Source organism: Loxodonta africana, chromosome 1 (assembly GCF_030014295.1).
Source record: "Loxodonta africana isolate mLoxAfr1 chromosome 1, mLoxAfr1.hap2, whole genome shotgun sequence".
In the NCBI taxonomy this organism is placed as follows: domain Eukaryota; kingdom Metazoa; phylum Chordata; class Mammalia; order Proboscidea; family Elephantidae; genus Loxodonta; species Loxodonta africana.
The window spans coordinates 15,040,030-15,058,091 of record NC_087342.1 but is presented as its reverse complement, the minus strand read 5'-3'; the positions used below and the strand labels follow the sequence as shown (position 1 = coordinate 15,058,091).

The window sequence follows — 18,062 nt, the reverse complement described above, 5'->3', positions numbered from 1 at the left end:
GATGATGGTACTCAGAAGTGCTCAGAGCTGACAACCAGGAAAAGGCCTGAGGTCACAAATAAGCCACTGGGTGCAAGGACTTTGACCCCATAAACAAATAGTTAGGACATGAACTGTAGTGCTGAGTATCAGCACAATGCCCCCAAAAGCAAGGCAGGTCTAGCCATATCTTGAGAAACACCAGCACATGGACCATGCAGCAAAGATCAGGGGAATCGAGCCATCACAGCATGCCTCCAAGCACCCTTCTCCCCCTCTACCAACACCACTACCTCAAGTTCATATAAGCAGCTCTACACACACAGGCCCCATCCTTAAAAGGAGTAAGGGAAATAGGAGAAACTCTGAGCAACTGAGCAATTTACCTCAAAGAATCAGTCATCCGAAAGGGACGAATCCAGGAAAAAATCTGATATACGGTAACTGGCAACAGTGGGGTGAGGGCTCACAAGAAAGACTAGCTCCTTCCAGGTATATAACCAAGAAGCCCCGGGGATGTAATGGCTAAGAGCTCCAGCTGCTAACCAAAAGGTCAGCAATTCAAACCCACCAGTAGCTCCATGACAGAAGAGCCCTAGTGATCTGTTCCTGTAAAGATTACAGCCTGGGAAACCCTGTGAGGCAGTTCTATCCTGTCATTTAGGGTTGCTATGAGTCAGAATCGACTCTACAGGACACAACAACAGATATATATTGAAAGGAATCGAAAGCAGAAACTCAAACAAATACGTGTACACACATGTTCACAGCAGCACTATTTATAATACCCAAAAGGTGGAAACTGCTGAAATGTCCATCAGTAGATGAATGTGTAAACAGATTGCAATATATAGGTATACAATCTGTTTATCCTTTCATCTATTGATGGACATTTGACATATGATAGAATATTATTCAGCCCCAAAAAGGAATGAAGTTCTGACACATCCTATGACATGGGTTAACCTTGAAAACACTAAGCTGAGTGAAAGAAGCCAGACACAAAAGGTCACATAGTGTATAAGTCCATTTATATGAAATGTCCAAAATAGGTAAATCCATAGACAGAATGCAAATTAGTGGTTTCCAGGGACTGAGGGGAAGGGGACATGCGGAGCGACTGCTTAATGGGTATGGGGTTTCCTTCTGGGGGTGATGGAAATGTTTTGGAACTGTATAGAAGTGGTGGTTTCACAGCACCGTGAATGTACTAAATGTCTTGATTTGGACTGTACACTTTAAAATGGTTAGTTTTATGTTACGTGAATTTCATCTCAATTTTTAAAAATTAAGAAAGATTAGCTCCACTTTAGAAAAATTTTGAATCTACATTTTTTTTTTTTTTGCACATTTGGGTAATAAGTAAGGGTGCAAGTGAGCTATACTTTCACCCACCAGAATGGAGCCCTCAGCCATGCTGGGCAGTTAGACCAGCCACGCTTCCACTCTCACACACACGTCTCCTTTCCACAAACAAATGGAACATATCATGAAACATTTCTCTCTGTCTCTAGTCCTGCCAATTTCCTACCAGACAAAAAAATGTACAGTCCTCAAGCACAGTACAGCTGTCGCTCCCATCTGAGTCCCCTATCTCAGCTTTCAACCACACTCAAAACCAAGGGAGACCCCAGAGAAAGGCAGCTGACAGAAACCCTTTTCATTTAGTCAGCAATTTTGTTTTTCCAAAGCATTTTCTTCCCATTAGCTCACTTTATCTCATACTATTCCTATGAGGCATGGCAGGGCCAGTATTTTTACCCTTTCGTTCAGATGAGGAAAGAGGTCCCATCTGTAAAAACAGACATGTTAACTGGCTTGGCCAAGTCGCAGAGCTAATCAGTGGTGGGTAGAATTGGAAACCAAGGTCTCCAGAATCACATCCCTGGATTCTCTGGCCAAACACAGACTGTGGCTTTTGCACACACAGCCTAAAGGCTTCCATTCCTAACTGTGGTATTGGAACTAAATCGCACTCAAGCCCACAGAACACATGTGGCTTTTTTGGTTAATGGTGACTGCAAATCTGGCTCCGAAATCACTTAAAGGCACACAGCAAGAAGCCAAAAATGGTCTCTACCATTTATTTAAATGTCACTGACAAAACTGTCCTGAAACATTACGCAGAAGGTTATCCTCGTTCTCCCTCTCTCCCGAGGGTCAACACCAAGGAAGCATCCTGAACCTACAGTTGTCTTACCTTTAAGAAGGATTAAACCATGAGTGACCCTTCTTGTTACTCTTTGGACCAAATAATGTCCCAGGACAAACACTAGTCCACAGAAAAGATAGGTTATAAATGCCCATCATTAAGAGAATGGTTAAATAAAACATGACACATCCACGTAAGAGGACGTTGCACAACTCTTAAAATACACGGGAGGCAGATCTATACGGACTGACAGAGAAAAACGTCCATGATTACAAAGCGATAAAAGCAAGCTGCAGAATAACTGGCACACAAGATCCAATTTTTGTTAAATGAAATAAGAATGAAAGTCATGCATTTATATAAACATGCACTTGTATATCCAACACATACATCAAATCCAAACTAAACTCGTTGCCATCAAGTTGATTCCGACTCATAGCGACCCTGTAGGACAGAGCAGAACTGCCCCATTGTGTTTCCAAGGAGCAGCTGGTGGATTCAAACTGCTGACCTTTTGGTTAGCAGCTGAGCTCTTAATCACTACACCACCAGGGCTCTAACACGTACACACATAAAAGAAAAAAAAAAAACACCAGGGAGAAGAAGAAAAGGGTATTTTCACTTTAGACCATATATATTACACTTTTGTTTTACGTAAATAATTTGTGCAACAGTTAAATGTGTTTGCCCTTGCTCCTTCAAACAGCTAAAGGGTGCTGTCTTCCTACATTATCCCCATATGAAGGTAAATTGACTTATGATTGTCTGTCTTAGCTCAATAGATATATGTATAATAGCTTATCATAGATACAAGTTAATTGGGGAAAATGGCATCATTTAGGAAGAAGTATCTCCTCAAACTTGTCTTTCACCTTAATTCAATGATTTAAAAAAAAAAAACATGGATCAAGGGAGAGAGTACACGTAGGACAAAAGACCGGAAGGAAATATTTCAAATTAACAAACAGGGACTCTCTGTGGATGACGAGATTGCAGTGACTTTGCTGTTCTTTATACGTCATCATATTTTTCAAATGCTCAAGGGAGCCAGGATTATTTTTATATTAAAAAAAAAAACTTAAATATAGAAAATAAATACTCAATGAAGGTATTCCTAAAATCAAGTCCCTTCAAATAAAATCTTGTTTTACCACTTATTTAAATTATCTTTTAACTTGTAGACACTCAATAAACACCTATTAAGTGAACTGACAAATGAGTGAAACTAACTTTCTGATTGATCTCCAATTAGCCATTTTTCCTATATCAGTCCCTCCAACCCAACAAGATGATAAACTCTTCAAGGACAAGGACCATGTGTTACCCATCTTTCATATCCTCCTTAGTGTCTGGCATAATACTAGACACATGACAGATACTCATTGTTGATTAGTTGATCAATTTGTATTTTTGAACTTTCCTACACAGGTTTTCTGAGAAAAGAGCACATTTTTACTTGCTTTTCCAGTGCCTGTGAAATATATGAATATTTGTAGGCAAGTGACAAAAGAGGTTCCCTCTAATTAATCCATACTCAACAGATATCTATATTTCACAGTCAATGTTGGTTTCATAGATCTTTTTGTTTGAGGTAGAATTGCCTGTCCACAAAAAATAATTCATTTCCTTAGCACAGTGTTTCATTATAAAACTCCCAAATGGCCTACACACCAATAAATTGCTCTTTAAAAAAAAATCAAGACAACAAATACTAACGGAACCAGTATTACTTGCAAGACACTGATCTGGGTATTGAAAAGAAAACAGACAAATTCATAGCAAAAGGTATATACAGCCTACCTGGGGAAACCAGACATGAACATTTTCTAAGGCAGAGCCTTCAAAAGATGCAAGAGCCATCGGTGTCCAGTAAAGCTCTGGGAAGAGGTGAGTGTCCAAACAAGTCTGGTGAACACCTCATCTCCATCTCAGACCTCTTGCTCATCTCACTACCCACAAACTCAGGAGTCCACTGTGTTCAACCCCACCTCAGAGCCTTCAGGGCTAAGCCAGATGCAGAACCCTGCGTTCCCAGCCCATTCTGAACACAACTGGACAGACAGTCCTTTTATGCAATTCTCACTCAATCTCCAAAGAGTGGATCCACTCTGTTTCCTCTTATCTCAGGCTCCCAGCACCTCTCAGTCCTTGCACATGACCTTGGCTCCTATTTGCTGAGAAGAGTGAGGTCAACTTAATAAGAGCACTAGCATCTAACCTGAAAGCCCCTTGGTCTTTTCCCTCAACCACAGAGGAAAAGGTGAAGAGGTATTCCTTCATTCCAGAGATAAGCTCTTTGCCCGAATCTCATCCTTTTCCAGCTTATGAGGAAGTTGATGCCTCACACATTCCACCCTATAACACTTTCGGTCTCTATCCACTGCCTCCTTCTATGACTTTTTGAAACATGCAAAGATTGTTCTCTCTCTGAAAGAAAAAAAAAAAATTCACTGGGCTCTGATAATGGTTTTAAAAACTTTTTATTGACGTATAATACACATGCACACATTTGCACATATAAGTCTACAGCTCGCAGAAATCTGACAGACAACACATCTATGATCAAGAAGCAGAATACTACCAGTACCCCCAGAATGTTCTCCGATTACCATTTTATTTTTCTCCTTAGTTTTATTACCTAACTTCCTGAATGGTGGTCTGTCCTCACAGTCTTCATTTTTGCCACCTTCTCATCCATTTCAGCCCAAGCATCCCCTCGTCACTGAATCCTTCCCACCCATCCAAATGAGGTTGTTGATCCTTCCCCTATATTCTCACTGTACACTGTGAAAATCTCTTCTGAAACTTATCCTACTACTCTGCCATCATTTGTCTGTGTGTCAGGCAACCCCACGAGATTGTGGGAAAGGATTATTTCTAACTTGCTTGTGTATCCCTGGTGGCTGGCACTTAGTAGGTACACACTGGTGTTTGACAGGTGAATGAACAAATGCAGGAATAAGATCTATCACTGAAATCTAGTACCCTGCTGAAATTGATCGGTTCTTTGTCCAGTTCTCATCTAAAGTACCTTTAACTGTTAAAATTCAGTGGTTGGGATCATGAAAAATGACTGGAAAATTGTACTGTTCTAGTATTATTTAAGCATTCTCTATATCCAAGTATCTGAGAATATCACATGTCAGTACACTGGGGTACAGAGAAGAGACTTAAAATCTTATACCTTTCCTCCAACTTATAGCTGCGACATTACTCTCAATGGCTCCCAGTCCTTCCACAGCCACACCCAACATGGAGTCCTGCCAATCTTCTTCCCCAACTGCTCCTGGAGCCACTCCTCCCTTTCCCCATAAGCTCCTTTCTAAGACAGTAAGTAGTCAGAGACACGAATCCCATAGGAGCCCAAGACCCCTCCTCCCAGTCCCCTTTTGTCACATCCAATTAACCATCTGTCAGTCTCTCTGGGGCCTCCTTCTAGGCCCACTGTCCAGCTGCCAACTCAATACTGTGCCCCCCTCCCATAAATGTCCATTGTCTGCAGGCTACAGGGTAAGAGTGTCAAAGGCTGGGATTTTAGCTACATCCCCAGCCCCTGCCTGCTATGCCCTGGAAAAACTATATCTGCAAGTTGAAAATGACATCCTACCTATCTCCACGCTGTTACCAAGAAAAACGGAAGAAAAAGGAAAGGAGAAAGGGAAGGAGGGAGGGAGGAAGGATACAGAGAGAGAAAGCAAGCTATTGAAGCATCATAATTTTCCTGATTTGGAAAATAAATGGATTCATCTAACTAGTAATATATTTTTATATATATGTAATATAGTTATATTAGTAATATAATCATATTACGTATATTTCAAATAATATAATTCTAGTTCTACTACTATTTACAATATACAGTATAATCTACAAAAATCAAGCAATTCTGAGAATTAGGGTTTATTCTTTACCCATTTTACAGATGAGAAAACTGAAGCTTCTCAAACTCAGCCAAACCTAAAGACACTCCCCCAGCCCCTCCTGCTCTAAGGAAGATAGGCCCATCTCCCCAGAGCCCACTTTTTGATAGCACCATCCCTACTCCCCACCCTCTGGAGGCCCTTCCTGGGGCCTCTGGGGAGCCTCTGATGAAATGGAGCTTTTCACTTCATGCAAGATCTTGGGTTTGCCTCTGAAATGAAGCGCAGAGGGAATGTTTCAGGGCCAAGAAATTGTGGCTGGAGCCGTAAGAATGTAAGAATATAGCTCCAGCCACAATTTCTCTCTGGCATCTCCCCTCTTATGTGAGGGGTTCCTCTTTATGAGTAAGAATGGAGAAGCTCTTCCCTTATCCCTACTCTGTTTCCGCTTTCTTCTAGGCCTTCTAGAGGCATTAAGGAAACTCTGGAAATTTAGGAGCAGGTTCTACCTCTGGTAAATACAGTACCTGATGGCCAGGCATACCCCCTTCCCCAGGAAGCTGCCCGGCACCTTCTTGCCCGAGTCCCCCTCCCTCCCTCCTAACTCACTTGCTATCACTTGACTCTCTAGCTGAACTCTGCAAGCAGTGACTCTGTAGACCCCACTGGAATACATCCCACCTTAGCCTACAAAAGGAAGCTACCAGCACTTCTAAAAGGACGGATAACCTTGGGATCTCTTCCCAGCTTCTCTGCCCAAAGGCTTCCTAGGGCCACATGAACGCAGCCCACCCATTTCACAACTACCCGCAGTCTGGACTGCCATCCTCCCCAAATATGGCAGCACTAGCCCCTGAGTCTTCAGGCCAGATGATGCTCTCCTACTGGGGCTATTTTTCCAGAGTACTGTGCCCTCAGCAGAGGTCCTTGCCAGCCAGCTACTTCACTGAGGTCTGCTTTCCCTCTTGTCTCCAGGAAAGAAGCATCCTCTGCTGGCCCAGTGTTGACCCCTCAGCTTACCTCAAGATCCACACCTCCTTGCTCACTGAGGACCTTCCTCCATCAATTTCCTCCTCTCTTTGCTAATATTCATTCTCTTCCTCATGCCTGCCTTCTCCCTCCTCCTCACCCCTAGATATTTGCATATCTTCCCTATCCTAAAAAAACCTCCCCTCAATGCTGTTACCCATCTCCAACTACCTTCTATTTTTAACCTTCCCTTCACAGTCAAACCTTTCCAAAGAGTCATCTATATGCACTCCCACCACTTTCGCACCATCCACTCACTCCCCATTCCCCTTGCAATTTTAATTCTACCTCCCATAAGCGATTGAAATTTACTTCAAAGGTTAGCAATGATCTCCCAATTTCTAGAACCAATGGCGTTTGCTCAGTTCTCATCTGCAGCATTAGATCCTGTTGATTGCCTGTTTTTCTCCAAGCACTACTTTCTCCTGGTTCTCCTCCAGCTCTTCTTTCACCTGAATCTACAGTTCCGTCCTTGGGCCTCTAGGGTTTTCATTTATTATCTCATCTATTCTTATAGCTCCAGGCACAATTTCTTACAGATATCTCCCAAATCTGTCTTTCCAGCCCCAGCCTTCCTCCAAAGTTCCAGACTCCCTTCAGTATCCACCTACTGAATCAACACCTCTCCTTAGCTATTTCACTGACACCTGAAATTCAACATGTTCCAAACCAAATTCTTGGTATCTTCCCTTTCTTCCTGCCTCCCACAGCTCCTCCTCTTCTTCTGCAATATTTGATTTTCATTAAGTGCACCTCCATCCTCCCAGTCACCCAGGCTCTAACCTTTGAAGCAATCCTTGATTCTTGCCTCTTCTCTGGCACCTCTTCATCCAAGCTGCCAAGTCCTGTAAGCTTTACCTACACAACACCCCTCATATCCATCCCCTCCTCTCTAATTCCATTGTGGTATCTCAAGTCCAGATGCTTGTAACTTCTCATAGGAACTTCCCAAGTTGTCCCTGGTGTCCAGTCCCTCCTCTACTCCCATCAACCCTCTGCAGGGCCGCCATATTTATCTTCCTGATTATGTCACTGCCCCATTCAGAAACTTACAGCAGCTCCCTAAATCCAACTGCAGAAAGACTAAACTCCTGGGCCTACCATTCAAAGCCCTTCATGATCTGGGAGCCTAGCAAATGTCTGAGGAATGAAACAATCAACCAACCTGGTCCTCACCCCACCTTTAAGTCTTACCTCCCGTTGATCCTCCACTGTGTCCTCTGATTCATATAAATCAAACCACTTACTACCCCCCAACATGCCTTGGATGTTCACACCTCCGCCTAACGCCATTCCCACAACCTGAGAACACAACACTTTCTGTCTTCCCCATCCCAATCCTACCAGCCTTCAAGTCCCAGCTCCAAAAGTAACCACTTCTTTGAGTGCACAGATCATCTACCACTTTTCACTCTCCTACTTACTTGTTCATTCCTTGAATCTGTGTTTTCTAGCCAGTGTCCAGCTCCCTTCTAATAATGCCACAGAGGCAGAGGAGAGGAGGCAACCTTAATTCTCCAGCAGTTTCTTCTTTCCACCCCTGAATTAATTCCTCTGCCCTCCTGGCTGTTCTTTCTGTTCCTGACTCCTTAGCAGACACAATTTCAAGCAGCTCTATTGATCCAACATCTCTGTGACTGTCAATCACGTCCTGGTTATTTCACTGCCAGTCATTTACGCACAAAGGAGTGGCAGGAGGAGTCTGAACTGCTCTCAGACAGACAAGAGCAGGAAGGGAATGATTCACTGCACCCACCTGAGGCTCAGCGGAAGCAAGAACTCCATTCCATAGGCTCCTCCAGATGGCACCAGGCCATGTGGCCCAGGGCCTGGGTTGAGGGGAGGGAGACTGGCATTTTTATACTTTTGCAGAGATGGAGGAGAGTACAGGTGTGCCCTGATCTAAGGAGGGTGCCCCTTCTAGTCCCCTTGGAAAACCAAAATGAGAAGGGCTACATCTGTTCCCAGACTGAAAAGGTCCTGTGGAGGTCAGATTAAATAAGACAATACTTGTCGGAAGAAGCCCTTGGAGTAACAGAATGTTCAATTGGGAAGGAACTATCTGCATACATTTGGAGAACACTGTACAACTTATAAAGACCTTTCACATACAGCATCTTATCTGAGTCTCTCAACAGCCCTGGGAGGGGAGGTTATTCTTACCCAGACGTTAAAGCCACTTATCTAAATCATTCAAATAAGTAAAGAGCAAAATGGAGCGTTCACCTTCTGCTCTCTGGTCTGAACTTCTCAGCCTCATTCACAGGCTTTTTCTCCCCTTCCCACCCCTTAAACCCAAGTGTTCCCTCAGGGAGTATATTTATATCCTTTTCCCTCCCTACTCTGTATTCTTTCTTTTAATGATTTTTATCAACCTCCAATGCACAGTATGTGGCTGCAGTGGGCACTCAGTAAATATTTGTCAAACAAATTATTAAATAAATGAATAAATGAAAGCTGAGACCTAAACCCCTAGCCTTCTGATTCCACACCCCAAGCTCCTTACACTCCATCTTCCTGTCTCTCTGGCACCCTCTTCCACCCCATGTCAAAAGTGCTTCTACAATACCCTTCTTGAGATCCCCAGCATCTACGCCAACACATTTTCTTAATAATTAAGACATCAGAAACAATGGGAAATAGCTAGGATTTCTCGTGCTCCTACTGTGTGTCAGAAAGTGCTAGATACTTTATACACAATTAATCCTCTCAACCTGTGAAACAGCCATTATTAGTCCCATTTTGCAGAATACTGAGGATTAGTGAGATAAAGCAATTTACCCAACAACCCACCCCCAGTTAGTGCTGAATCTATCTGATCCAAAGCCCATGATCTACTGGCTATATACCAGGGCTTCTCAACCTCAGCAATACTGACATTTGACCCGGATGATCCTTTGTTGCCCTGTGTACTGAGGGATGTTTAGTATCATCAATGGCCTCTACTCACTAGATGCCAGTAGCACCTGCATTCTGCCTACTCCAGAAGAAAACTGCCAAGTTCCAGAAACATAAAGAACTTTAAAAAGTAAAAGTGTTTACCTTCCAACACCCAAGAAGAATGCCTAGTTCACTTGTTTTAGTATTTTATTAATGTTTACAGTCAGAAAGATTTTTCTTACCTCTCGTCTAATTTCTTTCTTTAGCTTCAATTTATTCTAACACCTCCTTTCATCCTCCAAAGGACTGTTGTTGTAGTTAGGTGACATCGAGTCAGTTCTGACTCATAGTGACCCTATGTACAAAAGAATGAACACTGTCTGGTCCTGTGCCATCCTCACAATCACTGCTATGTTGGAGCCCATTGTTGTCAATCCACCTCATTGAGGATCTTCCTCTTTTTCACTGACCCTCTACTTTATCAAGCATGATGTCCTCCTCCAGGGACTGGTCCTTCCTGATAGCATGTCCAAAGTACATGAGACAGCCTCATCATCCTCCTTTCTAAAGAGCATTCTGGCTGTACTTCTTCCATGACAAATGGCTCATTCCTCTGGCAGTCCATGGCATATTCAATATTCTTTGCCAAACACCATAATTTAAATGCATCAATTCTTCTTTGGTCTTCTTTATTCATTGTCCAGCTTTTGCATGCATATAAGGCAACTGAAAATACCATGGCTTTTGTCAGGTGCACTTTAGTCCTTAAGGTGACATCTTCGTTTTTTAATACTTTAAAGAGGTCTTTCGCAAGAGATTTGCCCAATGCAATACACTGTTTGATTTCCTGACTACTGATTCCCTGGGCATTGATTGTGGATCCAAGTAAAATGAAATCTTTGACAACTTCGATCTTTTCTCCATTTATCACAATGTTGCTTACTGGTCTGGTTGTGAGGATTTTTGTTTTCTTTATGTTGAGGTGCAATCCCTACTGAAGGCTGTTGTCTTTGATCTTCATTAGTAAGTGCTTCAAGTCCTCTTCACTTTCAGAAAGCAAGGCTGTGTCATCTGTATATCGCAGACTGTTAATGAATCTTCCTCCAATCCTGATGCCACATTCTTCTTCACATAGTCCACCTTCTCAGGTTATTTGCTCAGCATACAAATTGATTAAGTACGGTGAAAGAATACAACCCTGATGCACACTTTTCCTGATTTTAAATCACACAGTATCCTCTTGTTCTGTTCAAAGAACTGCCTCATGGTCTATGTACAGGTTCCTCATGAGCACAGTTAAGTGTTTTGGAATTCCTATTCTTTGCGATGTTATCCATAATTTGTTACGGTCCACACAGTCAAATACCTTTGCATAGTCAATAAAACACAGGTAAACATCTTTTTGGTATTCTCTGCTTTCAGCCAAGATCCATCTGACATCAGCAATGATATCCTTCATTCCATGTCCTCTTCTGAATTTGACTTGAATTTCTGGCAGTTCCCTGTCGATGTACTGCTGCAACTGTTAATTACCTTCAGCAAAATTTTACTTCCATGTGATATTAATGATATTGTTTGATAATTTCCACATTCTGCTGGATCACCCTTCTTTGGAATGGGCACAAATATGGATCTACTTCAGATAGGTAGCTGCTTACCAAATTTCTTGGCGTAGACAAGTGAGTACCTTCAGCACTGCATCCATTTGTTGAAACATCTCAACTGGTATTCCATCAATTCCTGAAGCCCTGTTTTATCCCCAGGCCATCAGTGCAACTTGGACTTCATCCTTCAGTACCATCTGTTCTTGATCATATGCTACCTCCCAAAACGGCTGAACGTCAACCATTGTTTTTGTGAATTCTTTCTATCTTCTTTGATGCTTCCTGCATCGTTCAATATTTTGTCCATAGAGTCCTTAGAAATAGCAACTCAAAATTTCTTCAGTTCTTTCAACTTGAGAAATTCCGAGTGTGTTTTTCCCTTTCAGTTTTCTAACTCCAGGTCTTTGCACATTTCATTATAGTACTTTGTCTTCTCAAGCTGCCCTTTGAAATCAGCTCTTTAACTTCATTCAAAAGATTACCAAATACAATTGGACAGAATGTGTCAATAATGGAGTTATTGCTGATTAGCATGGTAGCACAAGAATGAAGCAAAGCCTCCTAAATCTTATTGATGTGAGTCTGGATGTTACTGATATGTTCTATATAAAATTTTAATGAAGAGATAGCTTATATAAATACAACCTTAGAAATATTAACTACATTCCCTCTTCATAACCGCAAAGTCCTCTCAGTATCTCCAGAGGTTCCTGGAAAATGGTGTGACCAAAAGCTCAGCTTCCAATTTTGTCCAATTGGCATTCATGATGAGTGGAAGTAGAGGAAAATCAAGAGACAATTAAGGGATGATAAGCATTGCATTCATCATGATGTTTTTCCTCTGCTGCAAAAAGGGATGTTTTTCCTCTGCTGCAAAATAGAACTCAGGAGGTAAGACTCACCTCCCTTTTTAGGTGCCTGGCAATGTACAGACTGAGTGGTGATATTTCCTCAAAGAATTGTACACAAAACCACAGACTGTTATTCAAAAATTTCCTTTCTCTATGATCTGAACATGACAGTAGTTTCAGTTCCCCAATCTGGGGGGCAGGGTTATCTGAGAGAAAAGTTTAAAGAAAAGCACAGCAAATACCAATATGCCACCACCTGGATTCAACAACTGCTTATATATATTTTGCCATGTTTACATGAGAAAATATCTACATTGGGGTGGGGGGCTGTTTTGTTTTTGATGAATTACAAGCTTTTAAAAAAAGATCTTGTTTCTTACCTCCAAAGAACAAATAACTTCAGCGGGGAGGCAACCCTGTACGTATGAAAGGAAGTAAAATGCCATTGATTAAGTGAGAAAATAAGTATAGACAATGAATGTTTCAGGAATTGGGAGGACAGAGTTGGTTGTTGTGGGCTGTGAAACGTCCCAATAAAAGGCGGGGCTCAAGCCCTAAAGAATGAGTTGGATTTGGAGAGTAGGGGTTACAGGATGGACGATTCAAGAAGAACGTGAGTCAAGGTGCCCTTGGACAGTGAGAAGACCAGTCTGGCTGGACCTGAGCTGAGAAGTTTGGCCTTGACCCCGAAGACTCTAGGGAATCACTGTGGGTGCATAAGCCAGGGAGTGATGTAATGAAAGTACTGCTTTCAGGAGTGTAATCTGCCTGCACATGCCAATTTGAGTGGGGAGGAAGGAATGTTCCAAAGGATGAGAATGAAGGGCTACTAAAGAAGTCCATGGGAGGCATAATGGGGCTAACCTAGGGCAGAGTCCCTGAAGATGAACATTAAGGGCTAAATATGAAAGGTAATTCAACAAGGTTCATTAGAGGAGAGAGGCTCCTCACAGACAATGCCAAGGTTTTAAATATCATAACTGAGCGAGTGAAGATGCCACCTTACAGAATTAAGGAAGTCAAGAGGAGAAGCTAGTTTGGAAAGTTGGAAACAAATACAGGGCTGAGTTTGAGGCTGGCTGAAATTCAAGTAACAGCAAACACTCCAGCTGAAAATGTCTGGACGCATAGGACCAAAGCTCAACAAAAAGATAGGCGATATTTTATATCAATCTCTTTTCATTCGTCCTCTTAATTCTGCCTCCCCCCCGCCCCCACCCCTGCCATCCCTGCCTTAACTCTTAAAGAAAGAAGTTTCTCCTCTGCTTACCAAAGCTAAGTAAGCCCTTACTTTTGTTAGGGAGCCGACTCTTGTCTCACCTCTTCAGGTACCTGACTCAATAATCATTGTAGCATCTTTAGTTTTTCCTCTCCACAAGCCCTTTCCCTTTCACCTTCAAACCTCTTCTGCCTCCTTGGAAAACGTAAAAATTTTAAAATTATTTTATTTTTCTCTTGTTGAAAATACACACTACAGAGCATACACGAGATTCAACAACTTCAACATGTACAAATTCAGTGACACTGACTATGTTCTCCAAGTTGTACAAAAATCCTCACCCTCCTTTTCCACGTTGTCCCCCCTATTAACACAAACTCACTGCCCTCTAAGCTTCCTATTTAATCTTTCAAGTTGTAGTTCTTTAAAAGAGTACAGTGCACAAGGCAGATAGTCTTTACTAATCAAGCTAAACTATTATTTATTTTAAAGAAGACTTCAGGGTGTTTTGTTTTATTTAAACTCATTTTCTTGTTGCTGTCCCTTCTGGCCAGCACACAACCCTCTTTCTTCCTTTCACAGATAAACGCTGCAGGTAACTGATTCCTACTTACCCCCCACCCCCACCCCACCACCCCTGCTCTGAATGCCTCTTCTAGTACTGTGCTCCCAAGAGCTCACGGTGGCCTTCTTTTCATCACATCCAATGACACTTCCCTAGCACTCCTCCTGCACAACCTGTCTGCAGCCTGTCATCACATCAGAACCCACGCTGACTCCCTGGGGTCTCCAGGACCAAGTCTCCTTTGCTACAACATCCTAAATAAGGGTTTCTCCCCAAATTCTATTTTTAACCTTTCCTCTTCTTCCTCCCCTTCCTCCCTCAGCTGATGCACTCACAAAGACACGGCTGCATTTGGCCTTGACACAAAAAGCTTCCAACATCAGATTCGATGCCTCAGCCTCTCATATGACTTTGCCCACACTATTCCTCTCAACTTTGTCTGTACCCTTCAAGGACCACCCCAGGTTCCACCTCCTCTGTAGTTCTATAAACTTCTTTTCAGCAATTAATTAATCTCTAATTGAACGGTGAGTGTCAATCTTCTTTTAAAAGTTCTTTGAGGGCAGAGACCACTTTGAATATTTCTTTCAAGTCCCACAGCACCCTGAACAGCAGAAGGCTCTTAGTAGGAGTTGAAAAGTCCTTGTTGATTGACTAGTCAATTGGTTTCTATTCTCAGTTCTGAGTTTCCATATCTCCCCTCCTCTGCTTCATAAGCAGCGATAAGTAAAAATTATTATTATGACACACCTTCTCAGACTTGGAACTGAAAATTCTCAGGAAGGTGATCTGGAATCCACCAAACTATAAGAATAGTGGGGCTGGGTGTATGTGTCTGTGTCCCAGTGTATGCAGGGGGCAAGATTTAGGGAATCTGGCTTAAACAGTTTCATCAAGAGAAGTGAAATACCAAAACTAATCAGAAGAAGAGGGTCCGTAAGGAACCAAAATGACAGAATTATTTGAGACATGCCTAATTAAAGGCACAGTATGCCAGGGTTTTGACAAAGCAATTGCCAGCCTGGTCTTTGTGCACGCAAAATTTTCTACCAGAAAGAAGGTGATAACCCTAGTGCTACGGACCTTGAAAATTTGTTTGCAGGTTTCTCAGTTTTTCAGCTGAATAAATTTATAATCTATCCAGCCCACAAAGTATAGTGCTATGTTCCACAGAGATGGGGAATCAGGATCCAGAAGGCTCAGAAACATGGCCTTCTCCAGGCTTAAGAATCCCCAGCAAAAGCTACTATAGAGACCAGATAGTGAAGAGGGGGTGAGAATGCAGGCTATGCAGAGCGGGTGGTGGGCCTAGACCCAGCCACAGGTGGCCTGTACCCTCCTGCAACTCCTTACAGATAATTAGTCACTTCCAGCCTTATACACTGAGGGTTGAACCTTTTCTCTGATTCTAAGTGTACATCAGATCTAGCCCCCCTTAACAGGAAGAAGGAGAATATCCCCAACTGGAGTCCCACTGGAGACTGACCCCAGTCTGCTATTTACTCTGTGATCTGAGCCAGCGGTAGACAATGTAAGCCACACGTTGCATTTTGAAAGGCCCTGGGAAAAGTAACACATTGGACCATTATAGGCCATTAACACCATTAACACTGTGTGAATTCATTTGTCAGAAATTAGCAAGCCTCCAGAAACTGAGCTCTGCTCCCAGGGACAGAGATTTGGATGGTAGGAAAGGGAAAGGAAGAATGGGTACCAAAAGGTGAAAGTGGGGTCCAGAACGGGAAGGTGGAAAGGCTTCCACTTCAAGAGCTTTCACCCCAAAATAAGAAAAGGCAGACTGTTGTCCCTGATGGGGGGCAAGGGGTGCAGAGGGACCCTCCTGGTCAACGTTTCCAAGTATCACTTACAAGCTCAGATCAGACACCTTTTTAGAAGTCGTGCTTTAGATTCTGGTCAGCGTGTCTATGAGTGCGTATATGTGTGTGAGCGTGTCTGAGTGTGTATATGTGTGTGAGCGTGAATGTGTGTGTGTATGTAGAATACTCGTCTGGGGGAAACAAAGGAGGGAGAGAGGAAAGCTTGAACCCTGGAAGACAGGATAGGATGACAAGGGCTCCCTCTGCGTTCTCCAGGCCCTGGCATCGGATCCTGTCCTCCAGCACTTTCCTCTCCAGGCTAACTGTAGACTGAACATATGGACCAATCAAGTTTTGACTTCCAAAGCCACAAGTCTCCCCCACAAAACACCCCACCTCCTTCCCTAGAGATGACCTCCAAGGCAAGGCTTAGGAAACAGATGGATGTGCAGAGAGCCTCCGGAGCTAACCTAACCCCTGACCCCACCAGTTCATGTCCTCTAATCCAACTTTCCCAAAGAGAAGGCAGATGTGGGGGACTCCCATAACTTATGGGACTCCTTGGGACAAAATGGTTGCACGCATACGGGAGATGGGGAGCTACAATACGGAGCTGGTGGAAGCTACAGGTAAAGGAGAGGTGGGGAGTCCCTGGCTATCAAGTCCACAGGTGGTGGGAGGTGAGGGTGGTCAGTGCCTGTCCTGAGGAAGGGGCTGTGTAGCCAGGCAACAGTCGGAGCTATAGACGTGGGGAATGGGGGGTGGCAGGGGCTGCAGAGAGCTGAAAAGGACAGATGTCGGGGCTCTACACGCTACAGGCAAGCAAAGATTTAGTGGGTGTGTGTGAGGGGGATGCTAACTCACACTTCCAGGAATGAGTGCTTCTTACGAAAAGCTCGTCCGTTCCCGGCACTGGAGAAGAGGACCGCCACGAGGGGTCCAGGCGCCCACCGCCCTCCGGGGCCCCTAGGTGCCTCTCAAGTCTGAGACGACGGCTCCCCACGCGCTCCAGGCACGGCCGTTCTCGGTCCGCCCGGCTCCCATCGGTCTGCAGCCCGCACGCCCCCTGGTCCCCTCGTCGCCCATCAGGACCCCCGGGCCTGGCCCCGAGGAGGGGTGCAGCCCCGGGCGGCCGGGAGCCCCGCTGACAGGCGCTGGGGGAGGGGGAGGGAGGGGCCGGAGACGCCGGTCGCGGGAGCCGCGCGCCGCAAAGTGATCCAACATCGCCCATCCCCGCGCTCCCGGCGACGGCGGCCCGAGGGGACTCGGGCACCCGGGGCGAGCGGCCAGGGGCGCCGGCTCCCAGCCCCCACGCCCTCGCCGAGCGCGCGACCAGCACGGCCGCCCCGACGGGGTCCGGCCACTCCGGCCCCGACGACGGGGGCTGCCCCACCACGCACGCCCCAGCAGCAGCCCCTTCCCCGACTTGCCCGGCGCGCCGGGCCCCTCGCCCCGTCGGACTCACCTGTCCGGAAGAAGGCGTCCACGTCCGAGTCGGCCGCCCCTCCGTCCTCCGCGGCCCCCTCGGCGGGGTTCATGACTGGGGAGGGCGTCCGCCGACAGCCCGGGGCGGCCAAGCCTGCGGCCGGGGGCGCGGGGCCGGCGGGCGCGGGGCGTCGAGGGCGGGCAGCTGGGCGAGCGGCGGGCAGAGGACGCCGACCCTCCTCAGGCGGAGGCGCAGGCGGCGGCGGCGCAGGCGGCGCGCGGCGGGCTCGGGGCGCCTGCCGCCGGCTCCCCCATGCCGCCCCTTCCCGGGGCGCTGGCCGCCTGCGGTCTGGCCGGGCCGAGGGCCGGGTCGGGCAGCCCGGGCGCCCGCTCTCCGGCAGCAGCGGCGGCGGCTGTGCTCCTCGCCGCCCGCCTGTCTCTATTGTTCAGCCCGGCTCGGCTCTCCGCTCTTTATTTTCCTGCTCCTCCTCCCGCCCGCCCCGGCTGCCTCGCTCCCTCCGCCCTCCTCGCCGCACGCCCGCTCGCTCGCTCTCCCTCGCTCGCTCGCTCGCTCGCGCCCGCCTCCCGGCTCTCTAGCGCCCCCTCTGTCTTCCTCCGCCGCCGCCGCCTCAGCTCCTCCCCGGGCCCCGGCTCCCGCAGTCCCGGCCCACAATGACCCGG

The 18,062-nt window shown here is 45.5% G+C and overlaps 1 protein-coding gene across 3 annotated transcripts in view; it reads right to left on the bottom strand.

Moving 5' to 3' along the window:
* Window positions 1–17,531, bottom strand: part of KALRN (kalirin RhoGEF kinase) — a 769,081-nt gene extending 751,550 nt beyond the window's left edge. For all 3 annotated transcript variants that reach the window (XM_064291948.1, XM_064291977.1, XM_064292015.1), the window contains exon 1: window positions 17,422–17,531. In XM_064291948.1, the coding sequence (XP_064148018.1) occupies window positions 17,422–17,494 (73 nt within the window). In that variant the 5' untranslated portion in view covers window positions 17,495–17,531. The remainder of the gene's footprint in view (window positions 1–17,421) is intronic.
* Between the last annotated feature and the right edge of the window lie 531 nt (window positions 17,532–18,062).